This window comes from Schistocerca serialis, chromosome 11, assembly GCF_023864345.2.
Source record: "Schistocerca serialis cubense isolate TAMUIC-IGC-003099 chromosome 11, iqSchSeri2.2, whole genome shotgun sequence".
Lineage (NCBI taxonomy): Eukaryota > Metazoa > Arthropoda > Insecta > Orthoptera > Acrididae > Schistocerca > Schistocerca serialis.
In genome coordinates, this window is record NC_064648.1 from 89,880,420 (window position 1) to 89,898,877 (window position 18,458).

Sequence of the window (18,458 nt, forward strand, 5' to 3'; positions counted from 1 at the left end):
ACAATGCACATACAAATGTCTGCCAACAGCAAAATGTCAGATATTAGGACGAAGATGATGCAATACTTCATAGCAACAAATTTCTTCCAATTAGCATGACATTTACATTAGGTTTGTTTGAGCGGTTGCCAGAGGGCTCATGCACGTGCTTAGTTGAGTCATGAACTTTCTCTTGCTTCTGGCTGCCTGAAGTGTGATTGTTAGCTGTATCAGCAGTAGCAACAAGCAGGCAGATGATACTCGGAAAAATTTTTCTGGTGCCCCCAGGCTGCCAGATTGGAGCGTGTGAAGGCCAGTCTGAGTAGTTGTTGGGGGGAGTAGTCTCCACGTGACCCTTGTTTACGTTTAGTGATTTTGGTGTTTTTTCTTCATTAACAGCTCTCACATCAAATGAAAACAAAACGGATTTCTGTGGCTAGGGGCTATCAAGTGAATTAAAATACATTCACTTAATTATGGAAGGCTAAAATATGTTATTGGTTTCAGTTTTCTGATTTTATTTTATTTCCACATTGTTAGCAGTCAAGCATTAATCGACTTGCAGGACAATGAAGTTGTTTTTATCAATATGCTAAAGAAATTTAGCTTTTATTAATGTTTTCTGCAGAGGCAGTCCATTTATTTGAAATTAAGTGTTTCATTCCACAGTAATAGTTAGTTTCATCTGTTTGCTGAATTTCAAGTGCACGGTTTCATCTTCTGATACATATGGCATTAAACAAAAAAAAAAAAAAAAAAAAAAAAAAAAAAAAAAAAAAAAAAAAAAACCCTTGAGATAATACAGTATTGGTACTCCTAAGAAATTTGCATCCCAAAAATCACACTGAAAACCTTAATATCAGGTAGGAGCCTACTTCTTTGTGAACTAGACACATGTATGTGTACTTTAAGCTGAATTACGCATTTTACTATGATTTATGAAATTCCGAAGCTCTTGGATTATCCTCTGATGACCCGTTTCATTTACGAGATAGTATAAGATATTTTAATGCTGTATACGTGTGAACGTACAGACTTCCAACTTCATCATGGCTCTGCAGTCACAGTTATGCCTCTTTTCTGGCACTCTCTGACAACTGCTGAAACGAATTCTAACAGGTTGTGGAAAATATTGCGAATGGTTGAAAAGCGTTACTTCCAAAGTAAATTTCATTTTACACAAGATGAATTAGGTTTCTTGTGAGAATGTGCGCGTTGAACTTCTTAAATCACACAGCATTTGACTTCCACAGCTTAACACTTTGATGGCTAGCCACTTAGAAGAATTTCGAGCCCAGAAGACCAGACATTTGTCATTATTTAAAATTTTACCGGCAGATTTGTGTGATGTATCTTAAAGTGTAACACTCGCAAAAAAAGACCAATATGATATGTGAAAGCTTAGCTTTTCTTGTAGCTAGAGTGTGTCTATTAATTTAAACCATCAATTTCTCATATTTGTGTGCTCGCGCTACTTAAGTGATGTTGCTATTGGTTGACTATAGCACATGGTCTATGTTCTCAATATCTGCTATCATGTGGCAAGATCATGTGACATAAGCTATGATTGGCTTACAAGAGCACTTCGCAATCTCGGTTTCAATGCTTCGTATACTAATGTGCTGTGTTTGGGGGAACGCGGGTACATACTGTCGTAATACAAAAGTATGCGGCATATTGTAATACAGAAGTATGTAGTATAAAAGTTGCTGCACATAAAGATCTTTCAGTTTTTCACTACACAGGCGTATAAACCTTTAACCATTCAAAGGACTGATAAGTTTTACAATTTTGAGGGAAAGTGTACTGTCACGTAATAGGGAAAAAGTGTATTTTTAACAGGGAAAAACTCAGGATTTTTTTCCGTGGTCACGTATACACCCTGAGTTACTATATGGCAACTTGTAACAGAATGGGAAGAGAGCAATAGACTTGGTCCAGAAAAATGTAGAATGCAGCTACAAACCTGTGCCTTTGTCTGTAGAGTTCAGATTAGGGCATTATGAAATGGTATGACAAGAATGAGAGGGAAATTTTCCTTATGACAGTTGTATTTTGTACATGCTGAGGATAGTGTTAATTGTGACAATGTGATTCAGGTGCACTGCTCGCCAAAGTGAAGCAGACAATGACCAATATGGCAGGTCACTGAATAATGTTAGATACATTGCAAGAGGCGAAAGGCATTTATCTTGGTATTACAATGGCCATTTGGTCTGATTTCATCACTTAAAAATTCCAGGCTAATAAGCTGTGGTCGATGTATAAAACTTTCTCCTAGTGTCTCCTCTCCAATTGTGGGAGACATCTTCAGAAGTAAAATGGTGAACTGCAACCTGAACTCAAGGGAGCACCAAATATATAGGCAATGTAGAGGGCATTACAGTGTATCGTGTGTCATCGACTATGACATTATCACTGATCCTGCCAACATTTTTGATTGAAAGTAATTGATCGTTATTCTTACGTTGCAATGGTGACATTCAAATTTTATCTAATTTAACACTTCCTCATTTCTGTTAAAATTATTATGGTGTTTATAAATCTCAATAGCCCCTCTATGCACACACGCATGATAGTGCGACATTTTTGATATGACACTCGTCTCTGTAAATTTGATTTCATGATAACCCTTTTGGTAAGGATGTTCTACTACAGCCAGTGTATCCAAATGGCAATTCCTCTCATGTTCAGTGAGACAGGTATTAAGTTATTTTTTGTGGTACCAATATAAACCAGTCCACAACTACAAGGAATATTATATATACCCAGTGTAGCCAAAGGATATGTATATATTTTGCTGATCTTAAGCATTCTTTTATCTTCCTTGTGGGTCTAAAGGTAGCTAAGATCAGGAAAAGATACCTTCACCGGGTGTATATAAAATTCCTTGTAGTTGTGGCCTGGTTTATATTGGTACCACAAAAAGAAGCGTCAACATCTGTCTCGTTGAACACAAGAGAAATTTATGCCTGGAACATACTGATAATTTGCTGTAGCGGAACACCTTTTCCAAGAAGGTGATCATGAAATAAAATTCACTGAGATAAGTATCATATCAAAAACCTCCTATTATCGTGCACAATGTATAGAGGGATTATTGAGATTTATAAACATCATAACAATTTTAACAGAAAAAAGGAAGGTGCTAAATTAGATAAAATTTGGGTGTCAACAATGCCGCATAAGAATGACAATTGATTACTTTCAGGCGAAAATATTGGCATTACTGGCAATGATCTTGTAGCCAATGTCACGTGATAGACTGTGGTGCCCTCTACATTGCCTATATATTCGATGCTCCTTTGAGTTTTGGTTACAGTTCGCCACCACTTTACCTCTGTAGATGTCCCCCACAGTCGGAGAGGTAACATTAGGAGTAAGTTTTATACATTGACCAAGCACTAAATAAGTCAGTACCAGCTGTGGAAGCTTAAATTGTATGATCATTTTGCATGAGTGTTTAAACTCAAGAAGACTGGGAATGAAAACCATAAGTATGATGATGTCGGAATAGAGGCAGCTGTGATTGTGTTTGCTGAAAGCTTCAAAGGTCAGTAGTTGTTCCATTACTGCAACTGGTGATACGTAGCATCACCATTTCATTCCCAGATGCCAACATGCAACACACAGATTGAAATTCATATATTTCACAAGCTTCAGATAGGCACTTACATTCAGTGTTATGTGAAAGTAGCATGTTCCAGTCTTAATTGCTCTGTAACACATAAGGTTACAACACTTGCGCTCATATTTGTATCCACTGTGACAGCAGTGCACCAACTAGCCAGTATGCAGTATTGCACTCTCACATGTGGTATGAATGTGAATGTCATCATTTGCATTCGTTTGTAACATGATTTTTACAAAAGGGAACTGTAAAACTTCATAACTTATCTTCTTCTCTCTACCTCTGTTTCTCAGTTATTCTTTGCAAACTGATGAGTTGATCGGAATTGATTGATGTAACTTATTGACTCAGTTCCAATGGTGCTTTGCAAATTGTTTACCCCCTAGAACACTGAAGGGGGAAAATATTATATTGTCTCAAAAGCATCATAAATTTTACTACTCCCTATTTTATTCAGATGAAGTCATTATATATAGTTTACGCACTAGTTACTTACAATTTTAAGGTCTCCAGTGGCACGCCCCATGCAAATTGAGTACAAAATGCCCAGTTTTACACCCTGTACTGACAATAGCATATTGGTGGGAAACGCAAATTGGTACCAAGCGCAATTGTAAATTTTGTGGGGATTTAGTTATCTAGGGTTAAAAAGAGGATATTGGCATGGACAATAAGAGCTGTAGTTGGCAATATTTATTGATCACAAAATACACTGGGATTGTCCCAATTCTCTTTTCCCCAAATTTTCCAAACTGCGCACACATAGTGAATGAATGGCTTCAGACTGAAAGTTGAGTTATACTGTAAACCTGGGGGAGGGAGGACAAGTTGCAGGTATACAGGTTGTAAACCCTTCACTGAGACAATGAAAGGGCCACAGAAAAAAGAAAAATATGTATTTTTGACATAATTTTTTTCACAGATATTTGTTTTGTTTAAGAAATGTAATTACGACAATATCCTTTAACAGAAACATGTCATTTCCTGTATGCGCAAGTTCAAAAATAACATTCCATGGGAAAAATTGTTCCAGTTTTGGTTCCCACTGCCACAGTGCCAGCTAGCCTGCAGTGGTTGAAAAGAACTAAGTTCTTCAAGGGCCTGCCCCTCCTTTCCAGGAGGGAATGATAGAAGGGAGGGGGGGGGGGGGGATACGAGAACACAGACTGCAGTATGTGCATACTTGCTGTAAACACTAAGTGAATGGTTAAACCATACACAATCTCAGAATGGGTGCAGTTTAGAGTTCCCATTATCCCAAGATTCATACATAAATTCAACTGCACCTCATGAGCCCTGTTGAGCAAGCGTTTTCAATTCAAATATTAGCTCAGTGCGTGCACCGTGTGAGCAACAATCATAATACGTTAAACATTGCTGGAGGACGAGATCAAAGTTAGAATTATACAAACACACACCCTGACTTACATTATCAGAAAAGGCCAACTAACATTCTATGGGCACGTACGTATGAAGAACAGGAGATTCACAAAGAGGATTTTTGTTGTGGTAAACAGCTCAGTCGAAATAAGAGTTGAGTTCAAAAAATGTGAGACCTGAAACAAGCAGAAATCAATAGGGAAATGATAAATGTAGGACACAGATTCAGAAATAAATTTATGAAAATGAAATTTGGAGGAAAAGAAAGGAAGAAAACACGGAAAATATGGGCAGAACAAAGGTAACATGAACAGTCACAGACTGGAGAGCTTTTGGGAAGAGAGAAAGGAGAAAACAAAGAAAAATTGAATGATCATGTAATATGTTCAAATCCAAACACTTTCTTAAGGAAAAAAAACTTTTTTTCCCATCAGTATGGATTAAGGAGCTGACTATCGATACTTCACAACTCGGTGTACTGCTTCATGAGAGGGAAAAGGCTTAATAAAAATGCCAAAAGACAGCAGAAAACTGTGATTTTAAATGTATAGGATCCTTATAGACAGTATGTTGCTCAATAAATTGAACTATAACAAAAAAGACATTACATTAATTCTTAACGATCCTGGGATGTTTGTAACTCCACATTATGGGACTGTTTGGTTAGGAATGTCTTGTAACCTACAGTATTTCTGTGAAGATATACATTTCTTTTTGTGAGCAAGGAGTGGCTGGTAAATGGCAGAAGACAAGACTTTTTGCATAAACGTGTTGTGTACCTATACAGTAATTACACTTTATTCACTTTATTTGGAGCCAATTCAGTTTCTGCAGTGAGAAAAATAGGGCACTGGTGTGGACTATAGTACCTGTGTCATTAATTTGATGTGCCATATAAGCACCACAACTGGCACTCAAGGGGTAACCTCATAAAACTGTGATAATAAGAAGTCATAACCAGCAAAACAGCTTCCTGCCACATACTAAAAAGAAAATTCACCAAATAGCAGCTCAAAAGCATCAAACAATTCTTTCTTTATCAAATGGTTTTACCCAATGGACTCTGAGATTGTTGTTGTGAGTAGAGGTGGCACAAAGCAGGTAAATGATTTCAGACCATCTGCTTTGTTTTTTATACTTTGACTATTGCAACATCCAAAAAACTATGGAGAGCAGATGCGTGTGATAGTGTATTCACATAGAAACACTTACGGGTGAAGATGATTGTCAATATCTATCTACATTTAACAACTGTGTGTAACTTGAGCTACACAATAATATATGGACTAGAACTTAGTGAATCTCTTTACTCAAGCTGAAAATGTTCTCACTCTAAGTATATTCTCCAACTAGCTTTATTTGCGCAAACCTGAGAATGTTCTTGGAAATTCCAAAAATAAAGCACATTCTCTGTATGTGGCACCTGTGTTGTGGGCACATCTTCTACTTGGCATATTCAATTAGATTTCTGTGTGTTTTTGTTGAAAATCTGAAAGAAATGTGCCATGTAACATAGCCTTTTGTTCAATATCTATGCTAAAATAATGCACACTTGCTTGTTGGTAGCATTACTATTCAGTATTTGACCATAAAGAACAATTGATATTCGTAGCATTTTTCTTCTGCATATACTTTCTTTCTTTTCATTTATTTGAAACTGGAGCTGTGTGCCATAAATCTAGTGTCTTTGGAAGCTGTTTTGAAGAATTCAGAGATGCCTCTGAATGTAACATCAGAAGATAGGTTCTGCTCGTTCCATGTGATTGCTGGTGGTGTAAATATTGTGTAAATTAAAATTGTGCCTACATAATGTTTTTGAGCTGATAGTTTTCCTCCCTTTTTATTGACTTGCGCTGCACATGTTACCAGATAAATTTCACTTATTTATTGGTCTTTAGAATGCTCTGTCCAGGAGTCAGTTGCTGTAGTGCATTTGGAAAAGTTGTAAAGAAAATGTTCTGCAAAACCACCTTGTCAACCAACAACAGTGAATGTGCTGCTCTCATTCCTGTTACTACTACCACCACAGTCTGACCATGTTATTTGCAACCTCTGTTTTAATTTATCATCATTAATGCTGAGACCTAATCTAAAATAGCACTAACCCTCAGTTCCTGTAACATTTATTACTCACAGTGTCTGTGCCATAGCTAAGTTTGCAGGCTTTTCTTGTAACACTCAGCTTGAAGTCTGCATGAGGGTGGTGACAAGAGTAGCACGATGTGTCGAATGACAAACTTGCCATCCTCATGCACAGAGCTTGCGCTTCTTGAGTAGGATGAGCATAATGTCTGCACAACATTTCCACAAGAAATGTTCAGGTCGAATCGTGCGTACTGTGATTTGACAGTGCCATGACCAATTTTATTGCTCCAGAATGAGATTTTCACTCTGCAGCGGAGTGTGCGCTGATATGAAACTTCCTGCCAGATTAAAGCTGTGTGCCGGACCGAGACTCGAACTCGAGACTTTTGCCTTTCATGGGCAAGTGCTCTACCATCGAGTGTCGGTCTGGCACACAGTTTTAATTTGCCAGGAAGTTTCACTTTTATTGCTGTTGGTATTGGGACATGGGGAAAAAATAGAAAAGTAGTGATGGAGGAGATTTGCCAGTTCTAAGAAAGTGCAGCAAACTTCACCCTACCAAACAATAATGCTCAAATTCTGTATGTTGCTGTAGCTGATTTGTTGACTTACCTAGGGAATAATTGCAATTATTAGAATTGCCACTTTGTTTATTGTATGTTTCGTGCCATTAGGCAGTCAGAAAACACTTCTGTTACTGTGACTAAGAACTGTAGACATTACAGTAGGTGAATTCAAGCTTTGCCAGAACATATACAGTTGATATTCTAGAGACATATTGAATCTCATCTTTATTTATGATAATGATGTAGGCCAAAGCAATGAATTAAAATTTGTACCAGCACCAGGATTTGAAACCAGGTCTTTTGCTTACTAGACAGATGTGCTAGGTGTTATGCCTCACTGGTGCTCTGATTACCAAGGCTGCACGGAATACTGTAGTACGTCTCCCTCCCCAGTACAAATCCAACTTGTGCCTCAGCCAATTGCTGTTCCCTTCTAAATAATTCACATCACTATTGCCGAGGCTCTCCTATACTGGAATAGCACCTTAGCAATTAGCAAAATGCGGTTAATCCTGCCTGTGCCTCAGGTGTAGATGATATGTTAATCACATACAGTTGATTTTCCTGAGACATATTGCAAATAGAGCTATCCTTTGGCAAAAACTTGTTGCCATCTTCGTGCCATCCTTATTACTGTCTGTCTCCTGCTGGGCACCGTCCCCATCCCTCAAGTCTTGAGCGTGCTCAAAGCAGAATTGTAGACTATGGGATGACAGATTCACACCGTGCCAACTGAAGAGCTGGGACCACGCCACATAGGAGTTGCTTCACTCCAGCAGTTGGCTCATGTCCCGCCAGTGCACTTCCCTCACAACCTCAGCAGCAGAGCCACACTCAGCCCAGCACCAGCCTGTGTTTGACAGCAGGAGAGGGTATATAAGACAGCACCCAGCAAGGGACAGTCAGTCCTCGGGACCCCGTGAAGGTAGCAGCAAATCAGTTTGCCGAAATATATCTCAATTTGGATTATGTCACCCAGCCAAATACTTAAACATTCCAATATCTACTGTTGGTTATGCAGCAATTGGATTTTAGGGATGGGAGGACTCTAGAAAAATATATATTTGCAAGGAGGAAAATGATGCCATTTGCATTTCTTGTACGAGTAATATTCACTGTATACTTAAATTCTGATGTCTCTCCTTTATGTTGTTATTTTGTACCACAAGATATGATCTGTCTACATTTGAGTGACATCAGGTTTAACATTAGCTTATCACTGCAGGCCCGCAGTCGTGCACCGCTGTCTCACGTCCGAGGGAATACTCCGACCGGATCACAGGGAGCTCTCCCTGGCCGACGCCTGTCTGCGAAGGTGAAAGCCCAGCGGCCGATGTCACCGCTGCAGCTGCTCCAAGTGCGGCAGCGCCTGGCCGTGAAGCGGGTGCTGCAGCTCACTCGGACGCAGGTGGAGGCGGAGGGGGAGAACTGTCCACCCACGAATGTAGAGGGTGCCCAGTGCGACCCGGCAGTCCGGCCGATTAAAGTGTCTGCACCCCCTGCACTCCCTACCAAGGACATGGCCCTTCGGTTTTGACACTTGCACTGTATCGATTGAAAACTTTTCTCATAGTTTGTTTTTATTCTTCGTATTGTGCCTGTTTGATATAAAGACTCTATGTTTTGGAGGTTATATGTTGTAAACTTCAGGGGAATTTTAAGCAATAAGATGATCAAAGTGCAATCCGTGTGAAAGATGTCTTGCAACACATCCTTTGTTCCCGTAATCCTTTTGGGTTCAATATCCACTAACGCCCTGTAGCCACACCTCATTCTCAATGTCTCCCATTGCCCTTACTCTGTTCCGTTAGCCCCACTCAATCCAATCCCCATGTCATCGTCATCGTGTGCTGCACGAAATCCCTGGCTCCTGTGCCAATGTGTCATTTCCTTAGCTTGTGGAGCTGCAACCTCTCTCTCCCGCATTCCTATTCTGGATACCTGCTGTCTCTCTCTGAGCTGCCAGCTGGCTTTCACCAATCCTCTTTCTGCTGCCAACCTCTTTTCTTTACTCGCCCACTCCATCCGACATATCCCCTCACCTCAATCTACCTTCCTATGTGTGGTTCAAGCACGGTGTAGCTGTGTGTGGTGGGGAGGGGGAGGAGGGGATTAAGTATGTGTACTCTGGCTCGAAAAAGGATTCGTCCAAAGGCTACTAATTTTTTTTAAAATGAGGCTTGGCAACAACTTAATGCTTCCACTATGTACTGACTTGTCATCTTCACTCCTAGATTATTTGCATTCTGCCAGAACTTTACATTCTGTATTTCATATATGTCATAAAGCGCTGTATAATATTGAAAACTAACATAATTTAATAAAGACGTTATTCAGTAAACACAATGTTTACGTTTGGACTATGTAATGTGGACCGGTTTAGGCTTTGTGTCTGACACTTATAGACACACAAAGTACAGAAAATTATAAATTGACAAAACACAAGATTGCTTCATTTTAGGTGTATAAAAAAGGTAAAATTATTAAGATACAGAGATTCAGTAGGTAATCACGTAAGTCTATCTGTCTGTCTAATAGCAGTTTTATCAGAAAAAGGTAAAATTATCTGTACTACTTTATGGGGGAGAAGTTTGCTATGAAAGGAGATTACCAAAGTTGAAAATTGACTTTCACATGATTTGCCTGTACAGTAAATCCCAAATACGAGGGTCGTTTGAAAAGTTCTCGGAATCACCATGAGAGGTCAGTGCTAGCACAACGAGTTGTTCACTTGATATTCATTGGGCTGTTGCCTGTAAACACGTGCCATGTCAGTGCTCTTGGAAGAAAGCTGTGGCAGTGATGTGGCTCTGTTGTTCTCATGCAGTGATATGCGAAGGTGGAAAAAAATTGACATTCGAGCAGTGATTAAGTATTTCGTAAAGAAAGGTATGAAAGAAAAGGACATTCATGCCGATTTCCAGAATACACTTGGGGACTCTGCTCCTTCATATTCAACTGGTACTAAGTGGATAAATGAATTTAAATTGGTTCAGGAGAGCTTAGATGATGATCAGTGCAGTGGTCGGCAAAGATGTGTCACCACTCCAGAAATCATTGCAAAAGTGCACAAAATGGTCATGGAGGATTGCCAATTGAAAGTGCATGAAATTGCTCATGCTTGCCAGATGTCATCTGAAAGGGTAGATCACATTTTAACTGAAGACTTAGAAATGAAAAATTCTGCAAGATGGGTGCCGCAACTCTTCACGCTGGATCAAAAATGCACGAGAATGGACACATCGGAACAATGTTTGGCCTGTTTTAAAAGAAACAGACAAGACTTTTTGCGCTGGTTTGTGACCACAGATGAAACATGGGTGCACTACTATACCCCAGAGACAAAATAGCAGTCAAAGCGGTGGAAACATGCTGATTCTCTGCCACCAAAGAAAGCAAAGACAATTTCTTCAGTGGGAAAGGTCACGGCATCAGTGTTCTGGGATGCGAAGGGGATTCTGTTTGTAGATTTTCTGCCCACTGTGCAAACAATTACTGAAGAATACTGTGCTAACCTTCTGGACAAATTGCAACGAAATATATGCGAAAAAAGGCCAGGTTTAGCAAGGAAGAAAGTCGTCTTCCATCAAGACAATGCGCACTCTCACATTGCTGTCACCATGGCAGAATTACATGAACTAAGGTATGAATTGTTGCCACACGTGCCTTATTCACCTTATATGGCTCCATCAGACTTCTGTCTCTTCCCAAAACTGAAAATTTTTCTTGGTGTACGAAGATTCACTTCAAACGAACAATTGATAGCTGGAATTAAAAACTATTTTGCAGGCCTGGAGGAAACTCATTTTCGAGATTGGATCAAGGCACTGGAACATTGTTGGACCAAGTGCATTAATCCACAAGGAGACTACATTGAAAAACAAAAAAAGTTTCAGTGATGTATGTACTTTTTTCTGTTCTGTTCTGAGAACTTTTCAAACCCCCCTCATATTTCTTTGAAGGAAATGTTTCCATAAGAAACCATTATCATTAACAGTCTAAAAGCTATCCTATGAGAAATAAATTTTCATGAAATCTTGCTTGGATAAGAAATTGATTATATCTTGTAACTATTGTACATGCTTTCTAGTTTCTTCTCTGGCTCATGGTGCATTTTGGTGCTAGATTCAGAACTGTAGTATTGCTTTTGAATAAAATTGCAGCCCCATTTGCACTTTTTATTTTACCAACCGTGAATGGTTTTGGCCCACAAGGCCATTAGCGAGTGGTACACGTCAGGTGGTCTGGGAGGACGTTGAACAGCAGTCAGGACACGTGACATAGACTGCTAAATAATGGCCTTGTGGGCCAAAACTGATCATGGTTGTTAAACAAAAAGAAAAGTGCAACTGGTGCTGACATTTTATTGTCTATGTATGTGTATGAAAATTGTCATATACATTGCACACATATATGTCTGATTCTCTGCTCTCTCCATATGACTCCAGAGAGGATGAGTCAACTAAATACAGGAAACAAACGCCAGTAGGTTGTCCTAGAACATTTCTTATGACCTTTTTACAGATAACCTACTTCTCCTCCCCCATCGCTAGAGGTATTTATTCCCACAGTAGTTTCATACAAAGAAATGAGTCGTGTATGTACGAGATTAGTTGGAATAGCTCCACCTGTCCTGATCTATGCTTTGATCACCCCTTTCCAGCCACACTCTCAACTGCAGGGGTGTGGGGATAACTATTACAGAAATTTTTTCAAGGTTGCAAGTGATACATGTGCTACATTTGTTAGAAATTGGTGATTCTAATATTGATAGTTATCAAATATTTTTTACATCTGCCCTGCCCCCGCCCCCTCCCCCGACCTCTGTGGATGGTAGATAAGGGTATATTACCCACACAGTATTTTTATATTTGAAATTGCTCCAGGCTTTCCTGAGCTATGTGTCTGTCTCTTCCAATTTTCAATTGTGCCCTCTACCCCTATGGATAGTAAGTGGTTCTTGCTCACACTATGCTTCTTATCAGATGTTAAGTTATCTGTGTACCAAGTTTGGTTGAAATTGATACAGTGGTTTAGGAGAATATGCTACACTTCCATTAATCCAGCCATTCTTTGCACACTTGGGTGCTGGATTAGTGGGAGTGACAGATCAGTGAGAGTATCTGAAATTTAGTGTAAACATAGAGGGACTATGCTTCATTAAGTCCAAAGATACTCTCTTTTTCACACAAAACTTAGTTCTTAAGTGTGTACATATACAGTTGTATCATGCAGTATGAAAGATGAAAGATGCCCCTACATGCAACCACTTACAGGCATTACATCAGTATTTCATTGTGTCAGACTTCACTCATGAGCGCTGTGGGCAGACCAAGGTCCGACCTGTCACTTGGATTTACTCGGTCTTCCTCGGAAGTAGAAGGAGCAGCTTCTCATTTCATTTGCTAATGTAATGCGGCATCTTTCGTTTGGCCCAACTCTGAGTTTGGCAGAATTGTGCTGTCAGCATTGTTTAACCTTCGCTATTTCTTCGTGGTATGAAGGATGTTCACAGGTCCAGTGGCTGTTTTGTACAAAAATAGGCAGTGTAACGATCTGTTGTCTCAATTGTTTGAAATTAGTGGTAATGACAGAAGAGAGTGATGAAAATTCTCAATTCGCATAAGCAATAGGTACTGCATATTTGCTATGAATCATCATCAAATTATCACACAGAAAGAATTGATGGTGAAAGAGCAAACAATTAAAATAATCAAGAGATGGGATTCATTGTACATAAAAAAAACTTTGTGCTAAATTTGCAGGCCTGGAGCATGTAAAGAAATTGGTGGTACGAATAGTAAAATGTCTAAAGTCGCACACATTATTCTGTTGTCACTGTGATCTGGATTAACAAGAGTTAAGTGTCTGTCAAACAAACATACATACGTAAATTGTTGTAATATATTAGCGAACGTGGCAATGCTTTGCAATTGCTAAAAATGTATGGGAATCGAATATACATCCTGCTCTGCAGTGTCCCTTGGTCAGGTGTCAGAATTTTCGACTCCTTGTGAATTTGCCTGCTTTGTAGGTACGGAACCCAAAATTCTAATAAATCATTTAGAATGTGTGTGAAAAAGACTCCTTAGTTTTCATTTTTGGTTTTCATTATTTTTAAGGTTTTGTTTTATTTTTTGTTCACAGTACAATAAGAAAACTTCACGATATACAACATTTTTCAGTTATTATGTACTGTATGAGAATAATATGGACTGGCATCCTCAACTACCGGTCTGTGAAAGGGCAACATGCAACTGAACATGTGAAAAACTTACTGATTGTAAATCATTCCAACTTATTTGAATGACTGACCTTGTAACCTGTTTATTGTTGCTGTAAATGAAACCTTGATTGGGAACTGAAGTCACTTAAAAGAAATAGGTAAATCGGTTGTGATCCTTGGTATATGGGGGAGCACGGTGACCTATCCAGCTTCTGAACATGTAAGGTTACTGGCTTCAATGACATTACTTCTCATAGTTTTAATCTGCAAACAGGTACCATTACAGACTTTTGGAGGATTGAAAGAGCATAGTAGTACAGTACAACTCAAATTGTTGGGTGAAAGCAGGCTGTATTCAGGAATCAAAAAATTCTTGTGGGTACAGAATTGCATGTTTAGTGGTTCCTACCATATCAACTGATTGGTGTTTCTTATGTTCTCATATTAGTTTTCCAAAATAATTGAACAATGGAAAATATTATATTATGAAAAGGACAGTTGCTACTCACCATATAGCGGAGATGCTGAATCGCAATATGGCACAACAAAAAGACCTTTGGAAAGTTAACTTTCGACCAACAAGGCCTTTGTCAAAAATAGACACCATATGCACACGCAAATGCAACTCATGCACACATGATCACAGTCTCTGGCAGCTGGAGCCAGACTGCCCTTAAACAGGTGGGAAGAATCATGACTAGAATGAAACATGAAATTTGAAGGAGTAGGCCAACATTGAAAGGCAAAAACCAACTGAAATTGGCGTGAAGCCACAATGAGATCAAAGAAAAAAATAAAAATATTTGTGATGTAAGTTGCAGGTCTGTGGATGAATAGGTGTGAGGAAGGGGGACGGCAGATGTGAGTGATAACGTGAAATTAGTAGGTGTGAACTGCAATAGTGTGGAAGGACTGGGGGGTGGGGAGGAATTGGTAGGATGAGATGTTCGTGTGGCACAGGAAAGGTGTGGGAAAAATAACATGTGCAGCTGACACAGGGAAAGTGAACAATATGAAGGTATAGGAGTAATGATATCGGTGGGAGCAATGTGGGACATGAGGTGCTGCACCAACAATCACCATGGCTCGTAAGTAGAGCAGTGCAGTTTGTAAGGTGACAAGAGAAACACGGGGAAGAAGGGGAAGGAGGATGGATACTTGAGTATAGTAATGCATTAGAAAATAGTGACAAAGACAAGCACTGCATTAGGATAGAAGAAAAAGCATAAGCCAAAATCACGGTGGAAAATCCAGGATGAACTGTATCAGTATTTTCTCCATATTTCTGATTTTAAACACAAACTATGTATGCAACAGTGTGTTGTATTGTTTTCTTTCTGGTAATTGGTTTTAACAGAAAACGTGTATATTAGGAAAGTTGTATTTATGGCTCATCAGCTTATGATTAAAACACTGAGTCATCTGAAACAGCTGTGCGATTCAGTAAAGCAATACAGATTGAATCAAAATGGCACAAAGTAACTAAAAACATGTTAACTGATAAAAACAGTGTGATAGCGATGCACAGAATGGTAGTGATATGAACTGGCTAGTAGCAAGCATTTGTAATATACAAAGTTAAAAAGTGAATGGTTGATATGATCAGTGGCATGGTGACAGACCACAAAATTTGTGATAGATGTAGGGAAAAACTGACACAGAAATGAGGGTCTGTGGCTCAAGCAACTACATTGAAATGGATAGGAATCACAAATGTGCATAATTCACCAGATGAGTCTGATACATTTGTAGCACCAGCTATTGATTGAGTTGCATTAAATGGCAGTGTGGTGTCCATTGGTAAGTCACTGGTGAAAGAGAAGAGAGAGAGAGATAAAATATATGCACAGAAAAAGTTCAAGAAATTGTCTGAAATATTCCAAAGTAAATACAAGAAAATGCAGAGGGTGAAACAAACGTGGAATGGAAATTATAATGCAATTGAAAGAGAAATTCAGTACTAGAAACACAAGCAGTGAGATGATCTAAATATTAACACTTCTTCCAAAAAGTTTGAGCTTTCAAAGAATTGAAAATTAATTTTGATCTTTAAACTATTTAGCAAGAGAAGCAAAACAATTAGTCAAAGAATGTGGTATCTTAGTAACTCATAACCCAAGACCTAGACATGTCCTATGTGAACATATTGTGAACTGTGTCATAGAATTCTGCAAATGAGATTATGAAAGTCACAGTTTGCCTGGAAGACGTATTTTATTTCAGTCAAGGAAAATGGTTCCAGGGTTCATAAACAAAAATGACTGATGATGGGAAACCTGAACAAACGGTGTCAAGCATTCAAAACACACATATAGGACTGAAAGTAGAATTATCCAAATTTTGGCGTGACCCAAGAAGTGTGTTATGGCTGGTGCAACTGGTAATCATAGTGTGTGTGTGTGTGTGTGTGTGTGTGTGTGTGTGTGTGTGTGTGTGTGTGTGTGTGTGTGTGTGTGTGTGTGTGTTTTTGAAGTGTTCACGAAAATGTGAAGCTCGTGTTGGAAGGTTCCAGTTTGAAAAAGTTGACATGTGATGCCGACTGTCAACTTAACATCTACATTTGTTATGGTGCACAGCCAAATTGTTATATGTCAACAAGTGAAAGTTGCCCAGGTACACTCTCTTTCATGACATCCTTAGGAGAGTTGTTTGACAAAAACGGAATTGATGAAATGACAAACAAACTGTGGACATTCACAGATAGGTCAACTCTCCACACATGCCCATTTGCTGTCAAAGACTTCTTGCAAAACCTCATTGGAAAAAAATGAATGAAAGCTCCTGCTGCACTCCTTCACAACCGCCCAACGGTCTTAATGTCGGTAACGTCTGAAAGAGAGACTTTGTGACAATGAATACATTGTTATATGTGATAAGATAATTTTATTGTCATTAAACCATTACAGCAATAGAGAAATTTTTTATACAGTGTAATCATTACATTAGTAAATAGAACAGTACTATGTGTCAGTTGTTAGCTTACAATTTCATGTTGCAGGCAAAGTAACCCTTTTTAATTGATATAAAGGGTTGGCAACAAGTCATTTATTTAATGCTTTCCTAAATGCCCCACTCTGGAAGGTCTCGTTCCATCTGTGCAAGCTTACAAAATAGTTTATGGCCTACTAGCTCATAGCTATTGATTGACAGTCTATGGTGTGACATACGTATGGACTTATTTTTTCTTGTGTTGTGACTGCGAGTATGATTTCTACATTTTACATCGTGCAAATTCTTTTTTGTGTAGATTAACACTTGGTATATATACAGATTTATAACAGTCATTATTTTACATTCAGAGAATGAGGGCTTACAATGTGCTTCATGTTCAGAACATGCAATGACTCTAATTTCTTTCCTCTGCAGAAGTAATATGTTTTGAACAGGGCTCGAGTTTCCCCAGAGAATAAATCCGTATGACATAATACTTTGAAAAATGGAAAATAAGATACTTTAGCATAGGCTGCCAATACACATTTGATAAGACATCTTAATAAGTAAATTATTCTAGACAACTTAGCACTAATGTATTTTGTGTGTTACTCCCAGGACAGTTTGGCGTCTAAGTATACCCCCAAGAACTTTATATTATTGGGATCTTTAAAAGGCTTTTGTTCTTTAGACTAAATACGGTTTCTTGTGTTTTGTCATCATTCAGGAGGAACTCACTTGACCCAGTGCATGGGCATAGTATCTCTTAGCTCATTCAGATCATTATCATAATTTAGAAAGGTATTATCGTCGCCCCCCCCCCCCCCCCCCACTTCAGCTGCCTGCCATTGCCCCCTTTACCTGCACTCCTAGCTGGCCCACGGATGGCTCCCCATCCTCCCACAAGTCGCTAGATGCTTCCCCAGTACCCCCTCCCTGCCTCCCGCTTCCCTCCATCCCCCACCCCACCCCACCCCACCCCACCCCACCCTGGGCTGGTCGAATGAGCACAATGTAGGGAGAATCGTGTGTGTGTGTGTGTGTGTGTGTGTGTGTGTGTGTGTGTGTTTTTCTCCTACAGCTTGAGAAAGGAATTTCATTCCGAAAGCTAGCAAAGCAAAGCTCTGTACCTTTTGTTTGTTGATATGTTGACGACACAGTGCTTCTGCCTTTTGGTGAGTTGTCTTTCTATTCCTAAATAATTCATTAACATCAGCACATGATCTTTTATGACAGACAGCGTTTTAGAGTACCAAGAAGTTTTCTTTTTCGACACCCTTTTTTACAGCCACTGTTACTTCACATCTTCTAATGGGAAATCTGTCATTAAATTTTTACAGAAATTAGTTTAGAAACATTCCAAAAATATCTTAGCTGTCTCGTTATTTGATAGACAGTTTTGCTATTTGGGGAGCAAAATAACTGATGATGGTCGAAGTAGAGAGGATATAAAATGTAGACTGGCAATGGCAAGGACAGCGTTTCTGAAGAAAAAAAATTTGTTAACATCGAGTATAGATTTAAGTGTCAGGAAGTCGTTTCTGAAAGTATTTGTATGGAGTGTAGCCATGTATGGAAGTGAAACATGGACGATAAATAGTTTGGACGAGAAGAGAATAGAAGCTTTCGAAATGTGCTGCTCCAGAAGAATGCTGAAGAT

General features: G+C 39.0%; 1 protein-coding gene across 2 annotated transcripts in view; it reads left to right on the plus strand.

The window, feature by feature from the left end:
* The window catches only part of LOC126426811 (uncharacterized), a 47,737-nt gene extending 37,750 nt beyond the window's left edge, over nt 1-9,987 (plus strand). For both annotated transcript variants that reach the window (XM_050088814.1, XM_050088815.1), the window contains exon 6: nt 8,867-9,987. In XM_050088814.1, the coding sequence (XP_049944771.1) occupies nt 8,867-9,178 (312 nt within the window). In that variant the 3' untranslated portion in view covers nt 9,179-9,987. The remainder of the gene's footprint in view (nt 1-8,866) is intronic.
* The last annotated feature ends 8,471 nt before the right edge of the window (nt 9,988-18,458 follow it).